The sequence below is a fragment of the Artemia franciscana genome, chromosome 13, assembly GCF_032884065.1.
Source record: "Artemia franciscana chromosome 13, ASM3288406v1, whole genome shotgun sequence".
NCBI lineage: Eukaryota > Metazoa > Arthropoda > Branchiopoda > Anostraca > Artemiidae > Artemia > Artemia franciscana.
In genome coordinates, this window is record NC_088875.1 from 1,547,906 (window position 1) to 1,560,887 (window position 12,982).

The 12,982-nt window shown below is 34.8% G+C and overlaps 1 protein-coding gene across 1 annotated transcript; it reads left to right on the top strand.

The window, feature by feature from the left end:
- Positions 1–596: 596 nt before the first annotated feature.
- LOC136035052 (uncharacterized) lies at positions 597–965 on the top strand. Its single transcript, XM_065716649.1, has one exon. It carries the CDS (start codon positions 597–599, stop codon positions 963–965), a length of 369 nt encoding a protein of 122 aa, XP_065572721.1.
- The last annotated feature ends 12,017 nt before the right edge of the window (positions 966–12,982 follow it).

Genomic DNA, 12,982 nt, shown 5'->3' on the forward strand with positions numbered 1-12,982 from the left:
TCCGAGTAAAAGATTATGTGAAAACAAAAGGAACGTAAAAAAAGTGGAGAAAGCTTTAAAATATGAAGTAAGGAGGTGTGAAGTGGAGGCCATGAATAAAATTGCCGAGGATCCAGAAGATGCAGTTAGGTGGCATAATAGTAATATCGTACTGGCATGTTAATAAATTGAGAGGGAGTAGTGAATTCAGACTAGTCCCAGTTAAAGATATGAATGGGGCCAGAATTAATGGTAAGGAAAGAGTTAAAGAGAGATGGGCGGAAAATTTTGAGAATGTGCTAAACCGAGATACAGGTGCAGGAAAAGACATAGATGAAAGTGGAAAAGTTTGTGATACCTTGGATGTGAAGAAAGATTTGTTTTGTGAGGAAGAATTAGCGACAGTAATAAAAGAATTAAAAAATAATAAGGCCCCAGATGATGATGTGTGATAAATGAGTTTCTTAAATATGGGGCTTTGAAGTTAGAAATAAGTTACTGATGATTATAAATGTGATTTTTGAAAAAGGGGAAGTACCTAATGATTTTAGGAAAACCTTCATTAAACCACTGTATAACAAAGGTGACAAGAGTGAGAGCATTATCGAGGCATTAGAATGACCTGTGTAAGTAGCGAATTACTTAGTAATGTGATACTTTCTAGACTGAGAAATGCTGTAGACAAAGTTTTAAGAGAAGAACACTGCGGTCTTAAAAAAGGAAGAGGATTTGTCGACCAAGTTTTCACTCTATGGTCAATAATTGAGAAGTCCCTTCGTTGTCAAACACCTTTGGTCTTCAGTTTTATTGATTATGAGTATGCGTTCGATTCTGTTGATAAAAAAGTTTTAGCAAAAGTCTTATTATTATATGGCATACCAGACGAATACATAATAGTGATTTTAGCTGTGTACGAGAGTAACACTGCTCTGGATAAGCTAGGAAATGAGGTTAGTAACTGGTTTTGTATTAAATCACGAATTTAGCAGGGTTGTGTTCTATCCCCCCCTTTGTATGGATCATTTTGATGGAATTCGTCTGAAGGAGCAGAGAAAAGGCGACCACAGAGACCACGGAACCAAATGGGGAGGAAAAACTCTTCTGGACTTAGATTATGCTGATGATTTAGGTATGTTAGATGAAAGTATGAGCAAAATGAATGAACTTTTACAGGTTTTGTGAGTTCATGGTGCTCGAATAGGTTTGAAAATTCATGTTATGAAGACTAAGTCACTAAAGCTAGGAATAAGTGGAGATGAAAAGGAGACGTTGGGTAACAAAAAGATTGAACAGGTGGACAGCTTCACTTATCTTGGTAGTATTATTAGTAAACACGGTGGGAGCAGTGAAAATGTTAAAAGTTGAATAGCTAAGGCTGAGGTTGTTTTTTCACAATTAAAAATGGTTTGGAAGAATAAGAAGATAAGTCTCCAAACCAATATTAGAATATTGGAAGCAACAATAATGACAGTGGTCAAAAATGGTTCTGAAGCATTGGCGCTCCAAAAAGTAGATGAAGATTTGCTAGATATTCTCCAGAGAAACTGCTTATGGTTTGTTCTTGGTACTCGGCTGACTGACCGTATTTCAAAAAGTAGGTTGTACAAAAATGTGGTTCAATCCAACTTTCTAGGGCTATAATGAAAGAAAGGTTGAGATGGCTAGGCCACGTTCTACGGATGAAGGATGACAGATTGCCGAAGATTGTCCTTTTTGGCCAACCAACTGGGGCTATACGGAAAGCAGGTCGTCTTTGTCTGGGGTGGGAGGATGTCATAAATAAAGATTTAAAGGGAATGGGAACATCCTGGGAAGGTGTAAAGAGGGAGGTCTTGAATAGATTAGGTTGGAGGAGGAGCGTGCGTAGCTGTGTTGGCCTCAGGCGTCTTGTTGCTCCAGTGAGTTATTAGTAGTAGTAGTTGTAGTAAAGCAATATGCTTTAAAATAAATTTATAATTTACCCATAAAAGTAAATATAGGTCAGTGGTCATAATTCTTGTTCGACTCCTCGCAACCCCAGCCATAAAACGTGGTTTGAGTGGATTTGTATGAAATTTTGCCGTCCAATATAAGAAAGGAAAATTTTATCGTTAATTTTAATGTTTGATTTTTTCAAAATTATTTCTTCTGTATTTTAATTTAAACTATTATCCTCTAGATGAGCCTTTTTGTATGTATTTGTTGTACGTAATTCTTTTGATAAGATACCACAATAGAACTGGTTACAGATAAACCAAAAAATTGGTATGACAAGGTAAAAAAGTTGTGTGACAGGAGTCTTGACCAGCTTAACTTCAACCCACCTGAATCCCCGGAAGTCAATGCCAATAATCTTAACATGTTCCTTGCTTCCATTGTCCAGAGCCATCCGGTGTTGTCATACCAGTTACCAACAGATAATCTTTCCCCTTCCTTTCTCGCTTTATCTCCATCCGAGGTCGAGAAAAGAATGGGAAACTCAGGAAAAGCTTTTGCCCTTCAGATATCACTTTCCCTCTCATTAGTGCTTTTAGCTACTTAACTGTCCCTTTCAACGTCATTACTGAGTCTGGACTCTAAAATGGAGACAGGATTCATAACCCCGTAGAACGACATAACGACAGAAATCCTGGTTTTGAAGATGTTAGTGCTATTTCTCTCACTCTTATATTCTCAAAACTCGAGAAGAATTCCTCACAAATTGCCTAAAAGAAAAAATCCTACCTCTTAGTGACTTGAGGCGATTCGAAAACCTCAAATTCAGTGCTTCTCCATACTAATTGGTTTTTCTCATCAACTCAGTTGAAAAAACAAATTGAAAAGCCTAATTGTTAGCTAAATTTAATTTCCATGGACCTTCAAAAAGCCTCTGATCTTATCAACCAAAATAAATTAGTTGATAAAATAGTCACTGAACTCAAAATAGATTCGTAATTGGTTGCCTCCTTCTTATAAGGTAGATCACTTGTAGTCAAATGTCAGAATTATTGTCCCATTCTCTCTCTGTCCCCTACGGAGTATCTCATGGCACTCTCCTAGGTTCCCTCCTATTTTCAGTTATAATTAATAAAGTTGTATATTAAAAGAAGGATTACTTGCTGTTATGCTAACTTATTCAAATTATTTACTTGACAATTCCATCGCAATTTTCTCTTCATATGTAATATTATTCATCCAAAGAGCAAGAAAGACAAATGAAAACAGTTGTGTAGAATTCAGGTGGTTCCTCCCTACATTTGAAAATGAATACAAACTTAGATCATAATATCACATATCGTACCTACGCAAGAAAATATCTTTTTTCGAAATTTCTGTTCATTTCTGATCAATGAGTGGCCTTTCTTTAGGGACAGGTTAAATAAAACCCTACGCCTAAAGGCAAATTTCTGTTGAGCTAGAAAAAAATTCCAAAAGCTTGTCGATATACAAACCTGACCGCTTTGTTAACCTTTTGTGTTGAAGCTCCTTTCCTGGAGCTACTTTCTTAAGTGTTACTAAATTTTAATCTTTTAAAACAAAGAATTAAAGATCTATTTCTTCTGTTTTTAGTTTTTTTTACCAAAAAGAAACGACACTATGTTTCGATTTTTTTCCCCTTTAACCTTTTTTTTCCTTCAATTGTTTTACAGCATCTTAGTTCAGCTCCTCAGTAAAGGTTGAGGGGCCTTGTCTCCCCAAGATTAGAGTTGATTAAAATTATATATATATATATATATATATATATATATATATATATATATATATATATATATATATATATAGGCTATATATATATATATATATATATATATATATATATATATATATATATATATATATATATATATATATATATACATATATGGATAAAAAAGGTTTTGACAGTGTTGTTTCTAAATTAAATTTTAGTCAAAACGAGCGAGATTTAATTTAAAAAGAAAGTTTTTTCGAGGGAAGTAAAGAGTGAAGTTGAAACTTAAAACGAACAAAAATCATTACTCCACAGCTTATCCAGTATTTATCAATAAAACTAGTGCAAATAAATCAACTGTTGATATTTCTCTATGTTTGTAGGATTACAGAAAACTAGTGCTTTACTGAAAACACAAAAGCCAAGTAACAAACAGAATATTGATTTAGGAGTCAAAAGTAAATACGTAGCTTCGTAATAACAAACTAATCTATATCGCTTTACAATGTCCTACAGAAGGTATAAGTAACAGATATCAGTGATATAAGTAACTTTCAGTTTACAATTAAAATTATCTTAAAAACTCGGGCATGAAAATCATAAGTTTAAAGTCATTGTACAGCATATGAAACAATGAATTGATTTATCAGGTAACATCTTTGGCTCACCTAGTATTACTCGAAATGAAGAACATATCAACCCTAATATGAACTCTGGAAATCCGGTTATTTCTCTTTACAAAACGGAGAATTTTAAGTTGTGATACTAATTCTAACGCGAATCTGTAGACTTAATACTAATAAGACTCCTTCGTTTCAAACTTGTCTACAAAATAATCATGAAGTGTCCTTTTCAGATCCAAAACGCATTCAATTAATTGAGCTGAGCTCATTGTGCAGATGTGATCCCAAATTAAAGAAAAATCAAGTAAAGCAACAATCTAAAAATGCTTGGTTTTTATACTGTTAAAAGTGTCCTTAAATGGTTCACTTTTACCGTACCAAAACTCCTATGTTGTCTTGTGTTTTCAGTAAAGCGCCAGTTTTCTGTAATCCTACTACATAGGGAAATATCAACATTTGATTTATTTGTACAAGTTTTATTGATATATTTTAGATAGGCTGCGATGTAATAATGTCTGCTCGTTTTAAATTTCAACATCTCTGTTTACTTCCCTCGGAACTATTTATTTTTTAATTAATAAGTTAAATACCTCCAACGAGAACATCTAAGAGGGATACCTCAGATCCTTATTTTGTCTTAAAGCTGGGTTTACTCTTCGATTGGCAATACATATAGATATATTAAATATTATATATTAATATATTAAAAAAATTATATATTAATTTATTAATAAATATAATATAAAAATATTAAATATTAATAAAATATTATATATTAAAATTCTTACAAGAGTCTCTACTTTTTCAGTCCAGTCTTATGAAAAAAAAAGTTGCTCTCTGGGCATTTGGGAAGAGAGCTCTAGCTATTCTAGGGATCCCTTTGTCCTTGCTAATGCCTTCTGCCTTTTCCTTTTCAAAATAAAGAACATTATCCTTCATAAAAAAACTGTCCCAACTTGGTCTTCAATAACCCAACTTGGTCTTCAATTAATATTAAATTAACTGTTTTATTAGTCTAGCAAATGTTTAAGTTTATAAATTGAATCAATTGTCTTGCCTGACGCTCATTGTAGAATGGCCCATATTTTGACTTTAGATGCTTGTTTGCCTCTGATTTTAGGCGAAATTATTGGTCTCATGTTTCAATTTTAAATTCTTGGTTCAACCTGCCTAAGACCAAATATATTGGATAGTTTTCCAATATATTTGCCCAACCAAGCGTGATGAACAGTGAATCCTCTGATAGAATCTTAACAGCTCAACTCTAGTTTGGCATTGTGGAGTGACATGAGAGGTGTAGCATAAGTGGGAGATGGTAACGTCGGCAATAATGGGGGGGGGGGATTAATGCCATGTTTTCTTCTCGCTCAATTGGACTATCTGTCTTGGCTTTTTCTACCATTAGCCATGACTTGATGCCCACAACTATACCAAACCAACCAGTGCTCCTATTCAAGGTTTTCTGATCCAGAATCCCCGAATCCCGAAATATTCATATGATACGGTCTCTACAAGACTGCAGCTTGGATTTTGAGTTTGAAGTAGGGATTCAAATAATATGTCAGTAAAAGCATGCAGTATGCCAACAAATGCGGATACATATAAGCTAAACTTTCATAGATCATTTCTTGAGCCAAAGGATGATCGTACTTTTATTGGGAGGGGCAGAGGTTTCATGGGTGGCCTATGGAAGGAAGAGTTTTTGTACCTGATCAGTTTGAAATCTGTATCCCTGAGTCCCTGGGTCAAACAGACTGTATTTTGTTTTAGCCCAACTTCAACTATGGCAGTCACAGGTAAAACAGGGGCAACTTTAAACCAAAATAATGATATTCTTTCTGTAAATCTGAAATGAGTCGATCTACTTATATTCTAATAAAAAAGATAATGTCTATTCATAATTGGTATAGCTAAAATAAATGTTCGCATGGTTCATAAATAAAATATATAATTATTTGCCAACAGATAATACATATAAAAGAAGTAACAATTGTGAATCTTCAGTTTTTTTTTAATTTTGTTTTATAATGTTACTAATTTTTAACTTTACATCCTCTCCTCGTCTCTCTTTTATAACTAATTAAGTATTTATATATAGGCTCAATAAGAGCTGGGTATTTTGGCATTACAATTCACCCTTTGAGGTATCTCCCTCCCTCCCAAAGTACAAAACGATCAGAGATTCCCAGTATAGAAGTTCAAGAGTCTTTTTAATCTTTATTAAATAAAAAAAAGTACTGAATGTAAGAGCAACATTAAAACTTAAAAGGAACAGAAATTATTCCGTGTATGAAAGGGGCTGTCCCCTCTTCAACACCCTGCTATCTACACTAAAGTTTTTTATTGTTTTAAAAGTAGAATTGTGAGAAAGAGTCAAACTTAAGCGTAAAGAGCGGAGCGTTGAGGAGGGGACAGCCCCACTCATATACGGAATAATTTCTTTTCGTTTTAAGTTTTAATATCACTCCTTACTTTATGGTAACAAAATTTGTTTTTTTTTTAATTTCTGAACGTTTTTGAATTAATGCAGGTTTTGATTTTGTCTCACCGTACATGAATAACTAAAACAAAATTTGTATATATTTTTGATTTTTTTTTGGCTAAATGTTGCCTAAGGGGGCTTAGTTGCCCTCCAATTTTTTGGTTACTCAAAAAGGCCACTAGACCTTTTAATTTTATTTACGAACGTTTTTATTAGTAATAAATATACGTGAATTATGAACTAACTTACGTAACAAACTTCTATATTCGTATATTTTTATTACGTATATGAGGGGTTTGCCACCTTGTCAATACCTCTCGCTTTACACTAAGGTTAAAATTTTGTCCCAATTCTTTAGCAATGACCCCTGAATCACAAAGGCCATTTAAGTAGAATAAATAGCTCTTTAAAAATTACTAAGAATACTTTAGCGTAAAGAGGGAGGTATTGAGGTGGGGATGAACCCCCTAATATTCTTAATAATTTCTGTTTGTTCTAAGTTTTAATGTTGCTCCTTACTTTCAGTCGAAAAAAAACTTTTTTTCATTTAATTTCTCATTGTTTTTTTTTAATAATGCTGGAAAATTCAGCACTTCCTTCAAGGAAGTTCTCTACCCCCATGAAAAATTTTTCCATTGAAAGATCCTCCCACGTAACACCTCCCCCTGACCCCCAACTCCAGAAACAAATTCCCCTAAAAATGTCTGTATACTTCCTAATAACCAATACTAAATGTAAACAATGGGCAAAGTTCATAACTTTCAGTCTTTCCCCTGGGGACCGTGAGGGATTAAGTTGTCCTCAAATAAATAGTTACTAGATTGTTCACCTATGTTGGATCTCAAAATTTTGATCCGGTGACTTTGGGAAAAAAATAGCGCGGGAGGGGGCCTAGCTGCCCTCCAATTTTTTTGGTCATTTAAAAAAATCCGATTCTTTTAATATACCTATTGGTATCAAAAATCCGTTTTTTAGATTTTTGGTTACTATTGCCGGGCTGTTCCTTACTACAGTTCGTTACCACGAACTGTTTGATAATTTGTCCTTTGCCTGCAGATAGCATTTGTTATTAAGAATTATGCAGACATTTTTTGCTGGGTAATTTTCAATAGTGAGACAATTTTGGGAAGATTTACCCTAAATTCTTTTGCATATTTCTTTTTATTGTCTTTCTTCCTCTTTGTAAGGGCAATTTTAAGCATGGAGAGAACTTTACTTTAGAATTATCCGGGGGAAATTTTCAATAGGGATCAAATTGTCTGGCAAGATTTTCCTATGAAAAAAATGTGGTTAATGTCCACAAAGATACTGCAAGGTGATTCGCCTTGCAAGGTGATTCACCTTGCAAAGTGATTCACCTTCTTATTGCACAGAGGTATTTCTAGCGTTTATTTTAATGCTTTATTCAACTGAAGCGATTTGCTTCATTATAGAGTAATATATTATTAAGGAGAGGAGGTAGATCTTTGTGTTGGAGGTGGTGGAATAACAAAATGAGCAATTTTCAATGACCTCAGGGGTAATTTTATCAAACGAAGGTTCTTAGAAAATAGGGATAGGGCTCATTGGAAAAAGTCAAAGTTCAAGTGATTAATGCTAGAACGGTAGTAAAATGAATAGAAATTATTCCCTTTATGAAGTGGTTGCCCTTCTCCTCAACATTTTGCTCTTTACACTGAAGTTCTTAGCATTTTTAAAGGGCTTTTTATTCTAACGGAAAGGTCCTTGGTTTTAAAAAGCTGTTCTTAAGAAATTGGAACAAATAGTTAAACTTTAGGGTAAAGAGCAAGGTATTGAGGAGAGGGGCAACCCCTTCTTATATGTAATAATATCTATTCTTTTCGCGCGCAAATGTTGCTCCTTACTTTCGGTTGAACAAACTTGTTGTTTCAAAATTTAATTTCTCATCGTTTTTCAAATAATGCCAGTAAACCTGCCTCACCCTCCATGAAAAATTCTCTCCCTTCACCGGAAACTCCATGATAATTTACTACCACGTGAAATACACCCCTTCTCTCTCTTATAATTTCTTGTGGACGATTCAGAGTGAAAAATTCATTTGAAAAAGACTTTAATTTCTTATCGCTTTTCCGATCGCTTCAGAAATCCCCCTTCCATGGAAATTTTCCCTGGAAATCAAACATGCTGAAAACAGCCCCCGGACAATTCCACTGAAAAAATATCCACATGCAAAATTGAGTTGGTAAAGATAAAGTAAGACAAATAAAAATAATTTTGTATAGAATTTATGTCAAACCTCTCCACAGTAAAATTTAGCCCCAAGTAATTTACCTCCCCACGGAAACTCTCCATTGAAACCCTCCTCAAACACGAAATTCTCCCTCCCAAAAAAGTCTGTATACTTCCCAATAACAAATACTATACATAAATAGTGGGCAAATTTCATGACTTACAGACCTTTCCTTGAGGGCTGTGGGGTGAGGGGGGTTATGTTGCCCCTAAGAGAAAAGTTCCACTATACTGAACAAAATGATTAACTAGAAATTTCTATTGGATGACTTTGGGAAAAAATGAGTGTGGGAGAAGCTCGCTCTCATAACCATTTTTTCTAGCAAATAGCTCCCCGAAGAAGGTTAGTTGTCCTCCAACCTTTTAAGTCACTTATAGAGGACACTAGAAGTTTTTTTTTCCGTTCAAATATGCTCTCTTCCGATCTCTATATGGCCATTTTTTCGATCCGATGAACTCTGGGGAGAAAAAAAACGTATGCGTTATCTTTCTTTTGGCAAAAAAATTCTATATTTTGCTATATAGGAGCTTGAAGCTTCTACAATGGGGTTCTCTGGTACGCTAAATTTCATGGGGGGATTTTCACTAAGATTCCTTTACTTTTAGAGGATTTTTACCCCTTTATACAAAAGTCATGCAAATTTTCTCAGGCTGTTAAATTTTGATGGGTAGCAGCAAATATAAATTTTATGATTTCTGATTAATAATAAATTCTTGATAAATGTTATATGTTTGGAATCAGCATGATAAGACAACTGTTTTGATGTGTCTATTGATATCAAAATTCCGTTTTTTAGAGTTTTGGTTACTATTGAGCTGTGTCACTCCTGACTGACAGCACGAACTGTTTGTGTAAATGGGGTATTTTTATCTTACGAATAGATGTTCGGATCTTAATGAAATTTGATTTTTAGAAGGAATTCATGTCTCTGAGCTCTTATTTCAAATCCCGACCAGATCGTTTGACATTGGGGGGAGTTGGAGGGGGAAATCTTGGAAAAACACTTGGAATGTAGGAATCGGGATGAAGCTTGGTGGATAGAATAAACAAATGTCCTTGATGCGTGATTGACAGAATCGTACTGGATTCGCTCTCTATGGGGGAGTTGGGGGGAGGGGTTCTGTGATTTGGCGAGTTTGGTGCTTTTTGGACCTGCTAGGACGATGAAAAATGATAGGCGTGTCAGGGAGCTGCACAATTTGACTTGATAAAGTCGCTTTCCCAGATTCGACCATCTGGGGGGCTAAAGGGAGAGGAAAAATTAGAAAAAATTAGGTATTTATAACTTACGAGTGGGTGATCGGATCTTAATGAATTTTGATATTTAGAAGGACATCGTGACTCAGAGCTCTTATTTTAAATCCTGACCGGCATTAAGCCTCTTATTTTCCTTTTTAAATCAATCTATTGATTCATAGAATTTTGTTAGAGCTCATACCATATGATCTCTTGGCTCTTAGCTCTTCTCGCCTCGTCACAAGTGCCATATGAGCTCTTAGCTCTTGTTTTTTTTTTTTTTAATTTCTGAAAGTTTTTGAACTAATGCATTTCTGATTTTGGCTCTCCGTACATAAATTATTAAAATGAAATTTGCATATTAATTCCTTTTTTGGCTAAATGGCTTTCTCTTAGTTTTGATCAGACGATTTTGAGAAATAAAGGGTGGGGAAGGAGGCCTAGTTGCCCTCCAATTCTTGATTACTTAAAAAGGCAACTAGATCTTTTAATTTTTAACGAACGTTTTTATTGGTAAAAAATATACGCAACTTAAGAATTAACTTACGTAACAAAATTTTATATTCTTATATTTTTGATTATATATATAAGGGGGTTGGTCACCTCGTTTATACCTCGTTCTTCACCCTAAATCTTGTTTTGTCCCAATTCTTTAAGAATGACCCCTGAATCAGAAAGGCCGTAGAATAAATAGTTGAAATTACTTAAAAAAATTGTTTTGTAAGTATTTGTATTTGTAGAACCCCTCATATGCGTAATAATCTCTGTTCGTTTTAAGTTTTAATGCTTCTCCTTACTTTCAATTGAAAAAACTTTTTCATGTTTATATTTTCATTGTTTTTTTTTAATAGTAATGCTAGAAAATCCTGCGCCCTTTTCATTGAATTTCTCTTCCCCCATGAAATATTCCTCCAAGGAAAGATCCTCCCATATAGCACACTCCCCTGAACCCCACACCCAAACCAAAAAAATCCCCCTGATAACGTCGGTAGACTTCCCAGTAACCATTACTGTATGTAAACATTGGTCAAAGTTTGTAACTTGCAGCCCCTCCCCCAGGGACTTTGGGGGGTAAGTCATCCCCAAAGACATAGTTATTATGGTTTTCGACTATGTGGAACAAAATGGCTATCTCAAAATTTTGATCCGTTGACTTTGGGAAAAAATGAGTGTGGAAGGGGGCCTAGGTGCCCTCCAATTTTTTGGTCACTTAAAAAGGGCACTAGGACTTTTCATTTCCGTTAGAATGAGCCCTCTTGCAATACTCTAGGACCACTTGGTCGATACGATGACCCCTTTGAAAAAAAAAAACAAAAACAAACAAATAAACACGCATCCGTGATTTGTCTTCTGGCAAAAAATACGAAATTCCACATTTTTGTAGATTGGACCTTAAAATTTTTTCTATAGGGTTCTCTGATACGCTGAATTCGCTGGTGTGATTTTCTTTAAGATCCTATGACTTTTAGGGGGTGTTACCCCCTATTTTCCAAAATAAGGCAAATTTTCTCAGGCTCGCACCTTTGGATGACAAAGACTAAAATTTGATGAAACGTATATATTTAAAATCAGCATAAAAATCCGATTCTTGTGATATATCTTTTAGCATCAAAATTCCGTTTTTTAGAGTTTCGTTTACTATTGAGCCGGGTCGCTCCTTACTACAGTTCGTTACCACGAACTGTTTGATTGTGCAAAGGTTTTTAGTTTCCTAGATAAAATTATTAGCAAAATAAAGGAACTTTCGGTGTTTTTAGAATTCAGGGTGAAAAATGAGTTCTAATAATTCAGGTTAAGAAGACGAATTCGCTTAGACAAAGAATAACTGAGGGCGAAGAGGTGATGCTGGGTGACAAGAAGATTGATCAAGTAAATAGCTCCACTCACCTGGTTATTAGTTTTAGTTAGGATGGTGGAGGCAGTGAAGATGAAAAAGTAGGTTAACGAAGGCCCGAGATGTTTTTTTAAATTTAACCAAAGTTTGGTAGAATAGGAAGATACGATGGCAAGCCAAGACTAGATTTATCAAAGCTGCTGTAATGACTGTGGTCAAAAATCTTCCTGAAGCAAGGGCGTTTCAAAAGGTAGACGAAGCTTTATTACATTTTTGAATAAGTATTATCAAAAGGCAATTTTGACCCGTTTAACTGATCGTATGCCAAACAACCACTTGCATGAGATATTTTGTCAAATCCCCAATCAATGACTATAATCAGAGAAAGGTTGAGATGACTAGGATAAGCTATACGGATGAAGGATGTTGGATTGATAAAGTTTATGCTTTTTGGCCGTTTATCTGGGGTAAAACGTAAAGTAGGTCGTCCCCAAATAGGGTGAGAAGAGGTTACATAGAAGGATTTAAGCGATATCGGAACTTAATGGGGAAAAGAGTGTGGTGAGCCTGTGCTGCTGTTTTCGCCTCAGGTGACACGGTACTGCAGGGAATTGTTAGTATTAGTAGTAGGAATTCTTTTGGCACATGTGCGCAATTTTTTCTAGAGTATTTTCTCATTTTAGAATCTATCCTTAAGCCCTTCGTGATTAACAAACTATTGGAAGTTGTACAATATGTCTGTATGGACAGAAATGGCACAATTAGCATTACAATTCAAACAAAAACTACATTTTTAGAGAAAATAAAATGATCATAATACAAAATAATTACATAAATGACTAAAAATTTTAGGTTGCGGTGGTTTGGTTGGCACAGGCCCTGGGATCTGAAGATTTGAACGGAATAAGATACCCAAAACAGAATTACC